The sequence below is a fragment of the Monodelphis domestica genome, chromosome 2 (assembly GCF_027887165.1).
Source record: "Monodelphis domestica isolate mMonDom1 chromosome 2, mMonDom1.pri, whole genome shotgun sequence".
NCBI lineage: Eukaryota > Metazoa > Chordata > Mammalia > Didelphimorphia > Didelphidae > Monodelphis > Monodelphis domestica.
This window is the reverse complement of record NC_077228.1, coordinates 197200920-197218248: the sequence shown is the minus strand read 5'-3', so window position 1 is coordinate 197218248 and position 17329 is coordinate 197200920. Positions and strand designations below refer to the sequence as shown.

The following is a 17329-nucleotide window of genomic DNA, read 5'->3' as shown; positions in this document are numbered from 1 at the left end:
TCAAGAGGGAGTTGTTGCCTAATGACTAGAAAGCTGGCATGGGGGCAGCTAGGTGGCTTGGAAATAGAGAGCCAGGTCTAAAGATCTGGGTTCCAATCTGGCCTCAAACATTTCCTCTCTGTGTGACCCTGGGCAAGTCACATAACCCCCATTTCCTAGCCCTTACCTCTCTTCTGCCTTGGAGTTGATACTCAATATTGATTCTAAGACAGAAGGTAAAGGTTTAAAGAAAAAGAAAGATGGCATGGCAACTGGAAAGACCTAAGCTCAAGTCTCTCCTCTGACCCATACTGGCAGTGTGGCCCTGGGCAAGTCACTTAACCTTATAGTGCTCCAGGCCAACTCTAACAGAAGTTGCCAACTTGCAGTGGTGAAGGGAGTTTCCTCATCTGGGAATTCTGTATATCCATGAAATCACAGCTCTAGCGTCTATCTAGGCCCCTCATCACAGTCACACTAGGAAAGCTGGAATTGGTCCCTGAGGGGGAATGGAGCCAACAGGGCCGAGAAAGCTTCTCAGAGAAGGCATTCCTTGGAGTTCCCAGTCCTGTGGGACACCTGGCCATTTCCATCTTCCGTCGTAACTCCCCCACTTTTCTACCCCCTTCTCCAGGACATCCAGGAAGTGCAGGGCTACGTGCTGATTGCCCAGAGCCTGGTGAAGACTTTCCCCCTGCAGAGACTCCGCATCATTAGAGGCACGCAGCTCTTTGAGGACAAATATGCCCTGGTCGTTCTGGACAACGGGATCCCCTTGCCTAACCCCCCTCCCCGGCCAGAGGCCACCCCCGGCCTCCGGGAGCTGCAATTTCGGAGCCTCACAGGTACCACAGATGGAAAGGAGAGGAGGCACCCGGAGGGATGGAGGGGCCAGAAGTGGTATGGGGAGGACACCGGGAGAAGGCCACCAAGTGAGGCAGCCTGGGACCGAGGAGAGTCAGGATGGCCCGAGCTCAGATTCCACTTTTGACACTACCGGTGCGGCTTTGGACATCTCGGTCTCTCTGCCACTCAGTTTCCTTCTCTGGAAAATAAGGGTGCTTTCCTAGAGGACCTCTGAGCTCCCTCCCAGCCCTAGATCTATGATCCTGTCTGGGAAGGGAGAAGTAAGCCTGGGGGAGATAAAGACTCTTGCAGTGACTTGCTGATCTCTATAGAGATCGACAAGGAGTAGCAAAGGGCCCTAGAATCCTAGCCTGTCTGAGCTTTAGCATTAATTAGGATTTGCCAGGCCCTGTGCTAAGTACTGACAGAAAGGTAAAAGCAGGCCTGAGCCCTAAGGGGCTTACGCTCCAAAAGGGGGAAACAACTAGGGATACACAAGACAAAAACTAAATAAATGAAGGGACCTTAGAGACCCATCTAGCTTTTTTGTTGTTGTTGTTTTTAAAAATTCTTTCCCTAACATGAATCATGTAAGTATGGAAAAATATTCTAAATTAATTAATTAAATAAAAATTTCTTTCCTTTCTTAGAATCAATGTGTATTAGTTCCAAGGCAGAAAGTGGTATGGGCAAGGCAATCAGGGTTAAGTGACTTGCCCAGGGTCACACAGCTGAGGTCAGATTGGAATCCAGGTCCTCCCGACTCCAGGTCTAATAACCCCTGAGTCACCCAGCTGCCCTTGAGACCCATTTAATGTTTTTTTTAATTGTGTTATTTTCACACATTTATACTTTATTGAATATGAGAATTCATGAAGAAAGTGGCAAGGAAAATTTGCTGAGGATTAAGAGACCCATCGGTGTAGTTTTAACAGAGGAAGAAACTGAGTCTTGAAGAAGAAAGAGGACTTGCCTAAGGTCATACAGCAGCTTAGTTGTCAGAGCTTGGACTAGAATCCCAGATCTCCTGACTTTTATTTTAGGGTTCTTTTTAGAAGGAAAGGAGGTAGGGCCATTTATTTCATCATTCTCCTCTTCCCCAACCCCTAGAGATTCTAAAAGGCGGGGTCATGATCCAGAAGAACCCCCAGCTGTGTCACCAAGACATGGTGCTGTGGTCCGACATCTTCCATAAGAACAACCACTTGGGCACCACCGACATTGATACAAACCGCAGCCGAACTTGTGAGCTCAGACCCTCCCCTCCTCTTCCTTCTCTCCATCCTCTTCCTGGCTCTTCTGCCCCATAATAACAACTAGTCTCTGTTTGTTAAGCTATGGGGGGTTTGCAAAGTGTTCCTCTCACATTCCCCTCTACCTTGTGAGGTAGGAAGTCCGTGGAGAACCTGGACCAGAGTCACAAAGTTAAATGATGGAGACAAGGTCTCTGGGGTTCCAGATCAGAGCTTATCCTCTTTCCGACACTGCCTTGCAAGAATAGCTTGTGTGATCTTATGCTTGAAGGGTTGGACAATGGGAAACGTGTGTCTCTGATCTCCTGCCCCCTCTATTCCTTATGCCCAGCCACTGGCATCCGTCCTTGTCTCCTTTTTCTTGGGTTTCTGCCAATCTCTCCGTCTCCCTCCTGTGCCTCCTTCTCTATGTCCGTTTCCCTCTCTATCCCTTTCCTGGTCTGACTTCTAAGTCTCTCTCTCTCTCCAATCTCTCTTCCTGACTCTCCATCTCTCTGATCTCTCTATCTCTTCCCAGGCAGCCCTTGTTCTTCATCATGTAAATTCAGCTATTGCTGGGGGGAAGGACCTGACAACTGTCAGAGCTGTAAGTCCCCCCCGAGCCCAGGGAGGAGGGGGAGAGCAACCTGGGACCTGTGGGTTGGAATAGGAACTCAAGGAAGCCTTGGGGGTGGATGACTAGAGATGGGTTGTTTGGTAGAAGGAAGGAGAGGGAAGGCCTCATCTTCTGCCCTTCCTCTCTCATGAACAGTGACCAGCACAATCTGTGCCAGTGGCTGTGCCCGCTGCAAGGGGCCTTTATCCACAGACTGCTGCCATGAGCAGTGTGCTGCTGGCTGCACTGGCCCCAAGTATTCTGATTGCCTGGTAGGTGCCTGCCTGGCATTACACTAATGCCCTCTTGTCCCTTCTACCTGCTGTTCTGCTCACCCTTTTGCCTGCCTGCCTTATTCCTCTTTCTGCCAACTTCTCCCTGAAACCAGGAACCTTGTAGAATTCCATCCCAACTCCTTGGCCTGGCCCAGGGCAAAGCTCTGGCAAGGCTGCGAGGGGGCATGGGCACTCTGCTTGGCATTACCCTCCTGGATGGTTCAGCTCACTTCCCCAAGATGCGGGTGAGGGTGGGTACCCAAGGACGTGGAGGTGGTTCTACAATTTGCTCAGATGCTCCACACATTCTGGTTTCTTATGCCTCTCCCCTGGCCCTTAACCCTAACAGGCCTGCCTCCACTTCAACCACAGTGGCATCTGTGAGCAGCATTGCCCACCGCTGGTCATCTACAACTCAGACACCTTTGAGTCAATGCCTAATCCTGATGGGCGATACACCTTTGGGTCTAGTTGTGTGAAATCATGTCCCTGTGAGTACCTGGAATGTGTGGAGGAGGGGGAGTAGTTTAAGGGATCCCCTTAAGGGGGAGGCATACACCCTAGAGAGTAAGGGGAAATGGGGCTCAGGCCCCTGAAGCCCCCTCCTATGTAAGAGTAAATGGGGCAGGTTCATTCCTTGGCCCAGCCTCCTTCCAAGCGGTATTGCCTCTGGGAAGAATGAGATCAGATGAGCTCTTGCTCTTTGGAGGATGTGAAGTTTCCTAGCTGTGCCCTTGAACCTTTCCAGATAACTACCTGGCTACAGATGTGGGGTCCACATCCTGCACTCTTGTGTGTCCCCATCACAGCCAAGAGGTGACTGCTGAGGATGGGACCCACCGCTGTGAGAAATGTAGCAAGGCCTGCCCCAAAGGTATTTCTGCCCCTTCTCTACTACTTCTGCCTCACAGGAAACCAAAACAACCCCAGAGCACCAAGCTCCACTGTTCTCTTGTCCCTGGCCCCAATCCCACCCCAAGTTTCATGCTCTCTCTTCCATAGCCCCAAATCTCTCCCCTCCCTCCTCATGAGTGATCACAACCCAGGTAAACTCTTACTCACTCAACTCAGTCATGCCTCTATTTGCCCCCCATGTCCAGTACCTCCTCCCATGCTAGGCTTGTCTTTCCCTTCCTGCCAGAAGCCCCCTAATTCTGCTTTTTGGGTGATAGGGTTGGGTCTGGATTTTAACTGAGGAGACCAAGGCTCCAAGCCAGGCTCTACTAGCTGTAGGACTTGGCCCTTAGTTTCCTCCTCCAGAAAACCAGGGAGTTGGACCAGGCAATTTCTAAGCCTTACCTCGCTCTAACGCTATGAGCCTGGGCTTCTTCTGACTCAGACCTCATCCCGTGCCTTCATCACATTCCTTGCAGTGTGTTATGGGCTGGGCATGGGGCACTTGCGATCCGTGAGAGCGGTCAACAGTACCAACATCCAGGACTTTGCTGGCTGCAGGAAGATCTTTGGAAGCCTGGCCTTCCTGCCCGAGACCTTCGCAGGGTAGGCATGAGAAGGGCATGGCCAAGTGTTGGACGGCGTAGCTCAGGTTGGGCCTGGTGGCAGAGGGCAGGGAAGTCAATGGTTCTGCTAGGGTGGTGGTGGGGGAGAGCTTCAGATTTGGAAGCCAGAGAGGAGGGGAGGCCAGCTTGGGAAATGCTGCCTCCGTCACCTCCCTCTGTGAAAGACCCTTATCAACTCCTCTATTTCCCTCTCCCAGGGACTTAGCCACCAACACTTCCCCACTAATGCCTGAAGAACTCAAGGTGTTTGAGAACCTGGAGGAGATCACAGGTGGGAATATCCCTGCCTGTTCTTTGGTACCCTCATCAACCCATCTCCTCTTCCCCTGGGTCTTAGGGTCCTTCTACCCAGGTTTTCCTTCTCTACAGTGGGGCAACCTAGGGGCAGACGCTGCTGGAGGGGGGCCCTCTGTGTTGTCCAATGCTCACCTCACACCAATCACCCTATTGCCCTCAGGCTACCTGTATATCTCAGCCTGGCCTGCCAGCCTCCCTGACCTCAGCATCTTTCAGAACCTAAGGGTGATCAGAGGAAGGGTGTTACACAAGTGAGTATTGGGATGTGGGCCACACACGGTCACTCCAGGGAGAGAGGGAGCTGCCTAGGAGAGGGGAAACAGGAAGAGCTGGGGGAGGTGTGTAGCTAGGATATTCGGGGGATGTACGTTTTTGGGGGTAGGAGGTTCTAGCTGGAGCTTCTGGGAGGGCCCAGAGGCAACAGAGAGGAAGGTTAATGGAGGCATAATTCTGGGGAAGAAAAGGACCAAAGATAGCTCCCCCAGATGGAATGATGTTAGTGGTGCCCTTCAACTGAGCACCTACCCTTCCCCTTGCAGTGGTGTCTACTCCTTGACTCTGGAGCAACTGGGTATTGGCTGGTTGGGGCTGCGGTCACTGAAAGAGCTGGGCAGTGGGTTGGCACTCATCCATCACAATGCCCACCTATGCTTCGTCCACACGGTGCCTTGGAATCAGCTCTTCCGCAACCCCCGCCAGGCTCTGCTCTATAGTGCCAACCGACCTGCCCATGAGTGTGGTGAGTCAGGCACCCCCTCCTTCTGACGGCTTCATTCCTTTTCCCATCCTTTCCGAGGCACCCACATCCGGGTGGCCCTTCTGATACTCACTGGTATCCGGTCTCAGGCTCTCTGGGGACTAACCCAGATGCCCACTGAGCTGGCTGTCTCCTGTGCCTGGTATGCACACCTGCTTTTGCTAAACACTAGTCTGGCACTGCCCCCTCAGCATCACAGCCCGTCTTGACCAAATGCCAACTTGCATCTCTCTGTGACACTGGCGATTCTCCCTTACTTTCTTTCTACTCTGTCCCCTGGAAGCTTCCCAAGTGACCCACCCCAAGAAGTTACCAGGGCTGGGGTGAGATCGTTGAAGTACTCAAGTGCTCTCTGGGTTTGATTTGCCCTCCTCCTTCTCCCCTAGCAAGAGAGGGACGTGCATGTTACTCCCTGTGTGCTCAGGGGCACTGCTGGGGCCCTGGACCAACCCAGTGTCTCAACTGCAGCCAGTTTCTCCGAGGAGAAGAGTGTGTGGAGGAGTGTCGGGTCATGCAGGGGTAAGGAAGGGTTTGGGTGAATGGGGAGGGGGGAGAGAGGCTCCTGGTCCTCTGTGGCTCTGCCTTACCTTCTCTACCCCCTGCCCACCCGGCAGGTACCCCCGAGAATATATAAAGGACAGGCGCTGCTTCCCTTGCCATGAGGAGTGCCAGCCACAGAATGGCACTGAGACCTGCTATGGATCGGTAAGAGGCTGGTAGGGGTGGAGTACCATTCCAGGGGTCTGATATTGTATTTGGAGAAAAAACAGGGTTCAGGGCTATAAGGAATCCAAGAGAGCTTTCTGGAAAAGTCAGAGACTCTCAGAGTTGAAAAACATCTTTAATACGTTGAGTTGTGTCACTGCAGGGCCTACCTCCACTGAGAGATGCAGGGCACACGGTCTCTATAAGCTAGACAGAGGATGATCTTTGAAAATTCCCCTGAGTGAAAAATACAGCCATCTATGGCTAGCTTTCTTTGTAGCTCTAGGGCCTGGCACAGTCCCTGGCACATAGCAATTAATAAATGCTTATTGACTGACTGAATGAGCTTTGAACTTAAGTAGTTTTGCCTTCAGGAAGGAAATAAATGAGCATTTATTAAGTTTACAAATATTATCTTATTTGATCCTCACAACAACTCTGGGAGGTAGGTGCTATTATTATCCTCATTTTAGCGTTGAAGAAACTGGGGCAGACAGAAGTTAAGTGACTTGTCCAGGGTTTACACCGACAGTAAGTTGTCTGAAGTCACATTTGAACTCAGGACTCCTTGCCTCCAGACCCAGCACTCTTTCCACAGTGCTGCCTCACTACCTCTCTTTAGCTAACATTTTCAAAGCCTTTGCATTCTCGTAGACCTGCCCCAACTTGAGCTCTGCTGCCACACTCTTCAGGAACCCAGGATCCCCACCACCTCAGGATGAGACATCAGAGAGGAACTTTAGTGGAGACAAATAATAACAACAATAATATTAATTCTTCACATTTGTGTACTTGATTCATGGTTAGAGGGTATCTAGATTTGGAGTTATGAAGACCCAAGTTCAAACACCACCTCAGACAATTACTACGTGGGTGGCTCTGGACAAATCAATGAACTCTGCTTGCCTCAGTCTCCTCATTTGCAAAACAAAGATACTAATAGCCTACTTTCCAGAATTATTGTGCAGATCAAATGAGAAAATATATGTGAAGTGCTCTGCAAACCTCAAAGTGCTGAGCTCAAATCTGAACCCAGAACCTCTCATCTCTAAGCTTGGTTCTCCATCCACTGAGCTACCCAGCTGCCCCCGTAAGGGTTTTTTAAAAAAGATAGCTAGTTCAGGTTTTGAATAGCTAATTATTAGGGGATTATTCAAGGGAGGTGAAATCTGTCACCTTGTCACTTCATTCACTCACTGTACATTTATTAAGTGTCTACTATGCATGAAGGTATGGCATTAGACCTTATGGAAGATAATGCCTTTTTTTAAAAAAACCCTCACCTTCTGTCTTGGAATCAATACTGAGTGTAGGTTCCAAAGTAGAAGAGTGGTAAGGGCTAGGCAATGGGAGTAAAGTGATTTGTCCAGGGTCACCCACCTAGGAAATGTCTGAAGACACATTTGAACCCAGGTCTTCCTGATTCCAGGCCTGGCGCTCTTTATCTATTGCACTATCTAGCTGCCCTGGATATAATATTGGTTCAAATTCTGATGCTGCAATTTACTACTATCTTACGCAAATCACTTACACTTTCTGGGCATCAGTTCTCTGATCTATCAAATGAAAGAGTTGGATTAAATGATTCTTAAGATCCCTCCCAGTTTTTAATCTGTGACTCTAGATGATGTACATAGATAAATATAATTTGCTAAAAATGGTAGATGCATGAGAGATACCAAGTGCCCTCACTGTTTCGTCCCATGCACCACAGTGTAGAAGAAAGAACTGGGGCTTAAGGTCAGAAGGGCTGTTGATTTAAATCCTGGCTCTGACGCTTACTGTCTGTGTGACCTTGGGCAAATAACTTTCTCTCTCTGAGCCTGTTTCTTTGTCTATAAAATGGGAAGTAATATTTATTGTTTAAAAAATGAATTTTTATTATTACCTCATTTTTATATCCCTATACTTCCCCTAGCATTCTCCCTCTCCTCCTCAATAACAGAGATTAAAAAAGAAAGAAAACTAGGAAGGAAAAAAACCCAACAAAATGGATTTATTTATCTATCTATATGTATATGTACATATTTCCATATTAGTCCATTTTGAGAAAGAAAAGAACTCCGAATAAAAAAAGTGAAAAAAGTATGCTTCAATTCACCCTCACAGTTTATTATTTCTCTCTCTGGAGAGAACATCATGGTTCCTTTGGAATTGGTTTGGATCATTGTCTTTGATCAATATTTTTTAGAAATCAGACAACCCATGCAATGTTCCAATTTATGGATTGCTTCCCCATCCTCACCCTCAACCTCTGAGGAGAGCTGTTTTCTCACATCTTTTCCTTGGGGACTAGCTTGTTCTTTGTCATTTTGAAAGACTGATTTTCATTTTTATTATTGATACCTTTTATTTCTTTATTGTCCAAGTTCCCCCCAGTATCCCTCTGTCTCACATCTTCCCTGAGAGCCGGTACCTTATAACAAAAGATTACCCCCCCCCCAAAAAAAAGGAAGCCAAAAAATTCAATAATACTTATCAGTATATGTGTATATATAAAATATATATTTAAAAACTCAACCAACACCTGGTCACATAGGCAATGTTACACCCCTGTGTACCTCCCCCACCTCTGCAAAGGAGTGACTTCTGATGTCTCTTCTTCAGGGCCTAATTTTGCAACCTTCATTTTCCATGGTTTTGTGGTAGTTGTTTTGCTTCTTTATTGCTGTCTTCATTGTGGGCGTGTGGTTTTCTTGGCCCTGCTTACAGGAAGTAATATTTCTGCCACTTGCTACCTTGTAGGATTGTTGGGAGGAAAGGTCTTTGTCCTCTCTAAAGCACATCTAGAAACATAAACTCTTAACAGCAGAACGATTACTTCCACTAAAGTCCTCTTCTGGTGCTATTGGGGCATGGAGCTGGTTCTGGGTTCTCAAAGGCCAAGTAAGTCAGTAAAGTTCTGGAAAGGTGACAGCCTAGTTCTGGGTTTGATGACTTGTTGTCTGAGGACCACACTAGCCAAGTTTAGAGAGGCTGATCTCCAAGTTGGTAACAGATGAATACATTTTTTTTAGCCCTGGCAACTCTGGAGTTTCTATTAAGATATTATCTAGGGGGTGTAGCTAGTTGATAGTAGATGGAGAATCAGGCCCAGAGATGGGAGAAGGAAGGGTTTTAGACAAACAGGGGCAGCTGAGTGGCTTAGTGGATAGAGCATCAGGTCTGGAGTAAGGAGAACCTGGGTTCAAATCTAGCATTAAATATTTCTAAACTGTCTGACTTTGGGCAAGTCACTTAACCCCAATTGCCTAGCCTTTATCACTCTTTTCCCTTGGAAACAATACTTAGTATGGATTTTAAGGCAGAAGATAAGAGTTTGGGTTTTTTTTAGCATGTGTACAGGTGCTTGGCCCCTCTGACCCTGAAATCACCTTTTTTGCCCACACCCATTAGATTGGCAGGTGACATTCCTTCTTTCTCCCATGGGGGGGGGCGGCTCTTGTCCACACACCCCAGATCTGTCCCTCTGTTTGCCCACCCTCCAGTCCTCAATACCCTATCCTCTTGTATCCTGTGTATTGTCTCTTGAACCTTCTTGAAACCAACACATAAAACATAAAGGATGATAATTAAATGGCAAAAAAAAAATTCAACTGTACTCATTTCAAGGAATGTGGATTAAACATGGCAAAGCACAGAACCAGCTTTAGGAAGTTTACCTTCTTTCTGCCTAAAGGACTAAACACATTTGGATGCAAATCTAAAAACACTGGGTATTTGTGAGAGAGAGTGGCTACTGGTGGCCAGGGGATTAGAGTCACATAAGTCATTCCCTCAATTTATTCTCGAGGGAAGAATGATTCTGAGAAGTGGAGGTAAGAGATGCATTTCAGAGACATGGAGGGGGTTAAAGAAAGAGAGGTGGGGGGAATGTAAAAGAAAGGATAAAGATAAGATGAGATCAGTCCATTAGCAAACATGTGATGAGCTCCTATTATGTGTGAGGTACTGTGCTAAGCCTGGGGATGCAATGATGATGGAAAGACAGTCCCTGCTTCAAGGTGCTTCTGGAGAGGCAGGTGATAGCTATATTAAAGAGGACATTTACAAACACCAGGCAGTGAAGTTTACCTTCTTTTCTAGAACTAATAGGGAGCTATTGAAGATTTTTTGGAGCAGGGCAGGAAATGGGGCCAGACCTGTACTCGAGGAAGATTATTTTGGCAGCTGTGTGAAGGACAGACATGAGAGAGGAAAGAGCCTGAAAGCAGGGCCCTCAATTAGGGAGCTATTGCAGTAATCCAGGCAAGAGGTCACGAGGCCTAAAGTTAATAAGTTAGTAAAGTTATTAAGTAAGTGAAGCTGTGTGAGTGGAGAAAGGGGGACAGATTCAAGAGATGTGGTGGAGACAGAAAGAACCAACTGACCGACTCTGAAGTTGTGAATTTCATGATCAGAGGGATGTTGGGGACCCAAAGACAAAAAGCTTGGAAGGGTGGCAGCTGGGTAGCTCAGTAGATTGAGAGCCAGGCCTAAAGACTGGAGGTCCTGGGTTCAAATCTGGCCTCAGACACTTCCCAGCTGTGTGACCCTGGGCAAGTCACTTAACCCCCATTGCCTAGCCCTTACTACTCTTTTGCCTTGGAACCCATACCCAGTATTGATTCCAAGATGGAAGGTGAGGGTTTAAAAAAAAAAAGCCTGGAAGAAGAAAGGGTTGATGAGGGAAAATGATGAGTTCTGTCTGGCACATAATGAGAAGGAGCTGCATACAGGGCATCCACCTGCAGAGATCTGGTTGGGAATACAGGACTTGAATTGAGGAAGAAAGATGAGGCCTGGATTGGACCGATTCTCACGGAGATGACGATGATGATAACCAGCGTTTATAAAGTACTTTAAGGTTCTACATACATTATCTCATTTGATTCTCTCAGCCACCGTAGGAGTTAGGGGTTGTTCTTATTCTCATTTTACAGGTGAAGAAACAGTATGATACAGGCTAAGTGACTTGCTCATCTGTGCTTTGCCTATGTTTAATACACATTTGTTGAAATGAGTAGTACATCAAGCTAAGGAGACAATATTGGAATTCAAGTCTTCCTAACTCCTAGGCCAGTGCACTGATTATTGAAGTGGTAGGAGTTTGATGAGAGAGACCATAAAGAGAATGGGAAGACAGACAGGCAGACAGGAAAAAAAACAAAACAGTCAGACAGAGAGACATACAGAGAAAGTCAGAGTGTTAAAGGACACAGAGAGGAGGGCTCGGGATGGGGCCTCGTAGGGGCACTGATCAAGAGGAGTGAGAGTGAGCGAGTCTGGTGAACACCCAAAGAGACTTGAGACAGATAGGACAGACAGCTAGGAGGAAAATTCCGAGCAGAATATCTAGGAGGAGAAGAGGATCCACAGTGTCAAAAGCTGCCATGAAGTCCAGAAGGGAAAACAAAACTTGGAAGTTAGCAGTTAAGAGATTCTGGGGGACCTTGGAGAGAACAGTTTCTGCAGAGGGATGGGGTCAGAAGCTAGAAAGTAAAGGGCTGAGAAGCAAGTGGGAGGTTAGAAGTACTTTTGTTAGAATCTTGGCTGGAGCGATGGAAACAGCTTGAGGAAGACTATAGCTAAAGGGGGAAGTGAAAGGGTCAAGTCAAGTGTTTTTAAGACCTGAGCCTGTATGTAGGCAATGGGGCAAGAGCCTATAGATAAGGAGAGTCTGATGAGGAGAAAAGGAATGATCAAAGGGGTCCTCTCTGGGAGGACTTGGGAGGGGATGGAATCCAGGGCAGAGAAGGGTTGGTCGGCCTTGACGAGAAGGTCAGTCTCTTCCCCAGAGGCTGTAGATGAGGAGAGGCTGGGGAGTAAAGTAAGCTAGTTAGATGGTGTCAGGTCATGAGAAGACGGGGTTCCTGGCTGGTCTGGCAGTTGGCCTGGCAGCTGGCCTTGGATTTCTCAGCCTTGCCATCAGTGGAAAGAGGATTGATGCTGATAAAACTCACTGGTTCTTAATCATTAACATGATTAACAGAACAGTTGGATGTTTGTGCTTGGTCTGGGGAATTGCTAGGCTAAAGGGAGGCTCTGAAAGCCTTGAGATGAGGCTCCAGTTTTCTGAATATAAAGTGACATGGCTTTCTTCCCTGACTGTGTGCCCCTATGTGCCCCCCCCCCCCAGTTCTTGAGGCCAACCCCAGCTTGGATATCAGTGCCTCTTCCCCCACAATCCCTCCTCTACTCTTAGGAGGCTGACAAGTGTATAGCCTGTGCACACTTCAAGGACCCTCCTGCCTGTGTGGCCCGATGCCCTAGTGGGGTGAAGCTCGACCTCTCCTTCATACCTGTCTGGAAGTACTCAGATGATGATGGCATTTGCCAGACCTGCCCCACCAACTGTACTCACTCGTGAGTTAGGGGCCATTTGCTACACTGTTGGGGACGGGGCAACCTATGTTCTCCTCTACTTAAGCCTCTTATTTTGCAAGATGGAATCAGAAGCTGAGGAGAGGAATGGGGGGTTTGGAGGCTTCTGTCAAACTTATTGTGAAAAGGACATTGTTCTCTACCCTAACTCCTCTGAGATTTCTTTTTAAAGACAGGTGGGAAAATGTGGGTTTGGTGCTCTTTTTTACCCAATTTCTCATCCCCTCTACCATAGACCAGACACTGTAGGGGATTCCACCCCCTCCCAAGGTAGGGGGTTCATATTATAGTGCTCAGGGTAGGGAGCCTCCCTCCAGTATTGGGGATCCACAGGCTAACCTATTTTTTCCTGCAGATGTACTGTATTGGATGACAAAGGCTGTCCTGCTGAACAGAAGCCCAGGTGTGTTTGGCCCCCCAGAGCTCCTGTCTTCCCTGTAGAAGGGGCATTAGGCCCAGGGATGGCTTCCCATGTATTCTAACGATATACAATGGCATTCTCTTTGCCTGAACCCCAGAGGACCTTGCACTTTCATTGTTCCTCCCTACCCAAGCAGCCATGTCTAACCCTCAGCTTCTGGCTGTCATCCCATCATTCAAATGGCCTAGCCCAGTAACCTGCCCTCTACTGCCACCTCCACCCCACTTTACACCCCAAGGAGCTGTTGCCATTTTGGGGCCCAGCAGGTCTGATCTCACCTCCCTCCCTCCTCCCATGTCTTCCTCTAGCCCAGTGACCTCCATCATTGCTGGGGTGGTTGGTGTCCTCCTGGCCCTCATCATAGGCCTCATCATAGGCATCTTGATCAAGCGTCGGAAACAGAAGGAGCGGAAACACACTATGAGAAGGCTGCTCCAGGAGACAGAGGTGAGAAGGAGCCAGGTCCCTGGGGAGGGAGCGTGACATCCAACAGGTTGTGACAAACACCTTTCATCCCCAGCTAGTGGAGCCCCTGACGCCCAGTGGAGCACTGCCCAACCAAGCTCAGATGCGCATCCTGAAAGAGACCGAGCTCAGAAAAGTGAAGGTTCTCGGTTCTGGGGCTTTCGGCACAGTCTACAAGGTCAGGAGTGGGGTTAACCCTGGGGTCAGAGAGATGGGCTCAGCATCAAGAAGGGGGGAATCCAAGAGCTTGGACAAGGGATGAATCGGAGGAGTAGGGCTAAAAGAGGGCTGCCATTTGTGGTCAGTCCTGTCTCCTTAAGTCTCATACCTGTCCCTTCTCTCATTCATTCAAATGCCAGCCTTATTCAGGTCCTCATAACTGCTCCTCTTGTACTACTGTAATGGGCTCCCTGCCTTCATACTTCTCCTTTTTCTAGCCCATCTTCCATACAGCTGTCTAACTGATTTAAAAAAAAACCCAACTCTTACCCTTATTTTTAACCCTTATTTTCCATTTTAGAATCAATACTGTGTGTTGATTCCAAGGCAGAAGAGCAGAAAGGGCTAGGCAATGGGGGTTGTGACTTTCCCAGAAAGGGTCTGAGACTGGATTTGAAACCAGGTCCTCCTGATTTCTACTGTGCTACCTTGATGCTCCTTGATTTTTCCTAAAGAAGACTATGACCATATCATGCCTCTGCTTCAAAAAAATCCAGTGGCTTCCTTTCTTGTCTCTACTATAAAATACATACTCCTTTTCTTGGTATTTAAGCCTCTTCACAATTTCACTCCAATCTACCTTTGCAGATTTATTATGTAAAAAAAATGACTCCCTCTGATGAATTCTATGGTCCAGCCAAACTGTCCTGTTTGTTTGATGTCCCTTGCATGTAACATTCCATTCCTATCTCCATACCTTTGCAAAGGCTGTGCCTCATGCCTGGAATGCATTCCCTCCTCAGCTTTGGTTCTTAAAATCCTTAGTCTTCTTCAAAGTTCCCCTTAAGCATCACCTTCTACATGAGGCCTTTCCTGACCATCTGATCATCTAAGGTCCAACTGTCCTTCCTCAATTACCTTGTTTGAATATAGCTACATCTGTATCTACCTATATATGCTTCCCTGATAGAATGCAATCTCTTTGAGAGCAGGGGCTTCTATTTCCACTGTCTTGTACTTATACATAGTAGGAGCTTCAAAAATGCTTGCTTGCTCAATTGATAGGGGTTAGGGTAAGTTGCTATGAACCAAAGCCCCAGAAAGCTGTGAAGGATCCAGAGGGGTTAGAGGAGTAGGAAATAGGGTTTGGTCTGGTCTTCCTCTTTCAACTCATACATTTTCCTCTCTTCTACTCCCTGCCCAGGGTATTTGGATCCCTGATGGTGAAAGTGTGAAGATCCCAGTGGCTATCAAGGTGTTAAGGGAAAACACATCCCCCAAAGCCAACAAGGAGATCTTGGATGTAAGGTTCTTGCCTTTTCACTCCCATTCCTCACACCAAGAATGTGGGGTATAACAGGGTCCATTTGGGAAAAGTCAGGTTTTGGGGGTAAAAGATTGAATTTTCATTCAGAAGACCTGGTTGGACTTCTGTCATTACTAAGGAGGTTATGTATGACTTTGGCGAGTGACCAAATCTCTGTGCCTCAGTTTTTCTTCTGTAAAATAAGATGGAAGTTGGCCTATCTGATCTCTAAGATAGCTTCTAGCTCCGAGTCCTTTGATCCCATCCTCACATGAGTTATTTTTTAGCCTCTTCTCCCTTCTCTGTAGGCCAAGGTTAGAGTAGCCACCTCCAATTCTGATTGTCTGCCCTAGATGTACAGTCACAGCAGGTGAATATAGTGGTTGGGATGGGAGGGATTGATTAGGGGATTCCTATCTCCTTCTAAGTCTCCCTTGGACCCCCAGGAAGCATACGTGATGGCAGGTGTTGGCTCTCCATATGTATCTCGACTTCTGGGCATCTGCCTGACATCCACGGTGCAGTTGGTGACCCAGCTTATGCCTTATGGCTGCCTCCTGGACCACGTGCGTGAAAACCGAGGGAGGCTTTGCTCCCAGGACCTTCTCAATTGGTGTGTGCAGATTGCCAAGGTACAGTCACAGGGATGACTATGATAGCTTCCTCACAGCTTCCCCAAGATCTCCAGGAATGAGCTCCAACATTTATCTTCCATGCCTTCCCTACCCCTTCCCCACCAGGGAACTTAGCCTGAAAACTTTAGGGAGAAGGAATCCTTAGATTTGTAAACTGATTGAACTGACAGACCTGTTGGAAGTGAGGGAGCACTCACCAGGGCCAGTCCTGTGCCTCCAGAACTGGGCAGGGAGAATTACCTGGGGAAGGGGGGTTTGGTACAAGAAGCTGAACAGAAATCATCAGGTCTAGTTCCCTGCTTCTAATCTCAGGGCATGAACTACTTGGAGGAGGTTCGGCTAGTACATAGAGATCTGGCTGCCAGAAATGTGCTGGTCAAAAGTCCCAACCACGTCAAGATCACCGACTTTGGACTCGCCAGGCTCCTGGACATTGATGAGACTGAGTACCACGCAGATGGGGGCAAGGTGAAGGAATGGCAAGGGTTGGAGAGGGAGGGGGAGTGAGGACTTCCCAGAAGAATCAATGAAATAGGATTTCCCATCCCGCCCTCAGGGATGATCCATGGTGACTGAACTCTCTTTCCCATGTAGGTCCCCATCAAGTGGATGGCACTGGAGTCCATTCTGTGCCGAAGATTCACCCATCAGAGTGATGTGTGGAGCTATGGTGAGAGGGGCAAAAATCCCCCATTAAGGGAGGGCTGCATTTTGTCCTAAGGAGGACTTGTGTGACTGACAAATTGCTGAATCTCAGGCTATTTTTGAGTGACTTCTGCTTTCAGGAAATTGTTATTACCAGCTGTGTACCAGAAAAGAAGTAGGCACATAAACTAGAAAATTCTTACAATAACGTAGTTGAGGGATGCTAAGGATCTGCACTAAGGTAGTAGCTTTGAGTGGGGAGAAGGGGACAGAGGTAGGATTTAAAGTTCAAAAGGACCATTGAAGTCTCCAAGTCCAATTGCTGTCATATTACTCCAAGGCCCATAGACGCTAATTGATTTGTCTACAGTCACACAGCTAGTGTTTGATTCTGGATTTGAATTCAGATCTTCCTAAGTCCAAGTGGTTCTGGTTGACTAGAAGGAGAAATAAGAAAATTTGGAGGAAGGGAAATTTCAGGGTGGTGATGGCAACAGATAATGAGTTACCTCTATGATAATGAACATGAGTTTAATGTGTTGACTTCTGGCAGGGCTGCTAGTTGAGGTGTGCTCTGTGTGTGTGTGTGTGTGTGTGTGTGTGTGTGTGTGTGTGCGCGCGCGCGCTAACACAAGTCTTGAATCCAGGAGAGAGGTTAGGCCTGGATACATAGGTTTGGGAACAATCTATAAAGAGATGATCATTGAAACCAAGGGAGCTGATGAAATCACCAACGGTATAGAGAAGACAAAAGGCCCAGCACAGAGCCTTAGGGAACATCCACAGTTTTGGGGCAAGACATGGATGATGAACCAAGAAAGAAAGAAGTCTGAGGGAGTAGCAGCACCAAAGTGGAGTAAGGAGAGAGTAATATTCTAGAGGAGGGTAGTCAATAAAGGCAAAGGGATCAGAGAATGAGACCACTGAATTTGGCAGTCTGGAGTTGAAGCCTTGGAGAAAGCAGCTTATGTAGAATGGCTGGGCTAGAAGCCAAATTGCCAGGGGTTATTAATAAAGTACCTACTATGTGCTATTATTATCATTTTAGAGTTGAGGAAATTGAGGCAGATGGAGGGTAAATGACTTGCCATGACCACATGGCTAGTGT

At 47.6% G+C, this 17329-nt stretch overlaps 1 protein-coding gene across 1 annotated transcript in view; it reads left to right on the top strand.

The window, feature by feature from the left end:
* The window catches only part of ERBB2 (erb-b2 receptor tyrosine kinase 2), a 35471-nt gene that overhangs the window by 14393 nt on the left and 3749 nt on the right, over window positions 1-17329 (top strand). Inside the window, exons 3-22 of the mRNA XM_001370775.3 lie at window positions 614-824; window positions 1936-2070; window positions 2596-2664; window positions 2830-2945; window positions 3298-3439; window positions 3697-3822; window positions 4322-4448; window positions 4666-4739; window positions 4926-5016; window positions 5305-5504; window positions 5909-6041; window positions 6137-6227; window positions 12412-12572; window positions 12946-12993; window positions 13320-13458; window positions 13532-13654; window positions 14840-14938; window positions 15388-15573; window positions 15889-16044; window positions 16171-16246. Coding sequence (XP_001370812.2) covers window positions 614-824; window positions 1936-2070; window positions 2596-2664; window positions 2830-2945; window positions 3298-3439; window positions 3697-3822; window positions 4322-4448; window positions 4666-4739; window positions 4926-5016; window positions 5305-5504; window positions 5909-6041; window positions 6137-6227; window positions 12412-12572; window positions 12946-12993; window positions 13320-13458; window positions 13532-13654; window positions 14840-14938; window positions 15388-15573; window positions 15889-16044; window positions 16171-16246 — 2503 coding nt within the window. The remainder of the gene's footprint in view (window positions 1-613; window positions 825-1935; window positions 2071-2595; window positions 2665-2829; window positions 2946-3297; window positions 3440-3696; window positions 3823-4321; window positions 4449-4665; window positions 4740-4925; window positions 5017-5304; window positions 5505-5908; window positions 6042-6136; window positions 6228-12411; window positions 12573-12945; window positions 12994-13319; window positions 13459-13531; window positions 13655-14839; window positions 14939-15387; window positions 15574-15888; window positions 16045-16170; window positions 16247-17329) is intronic.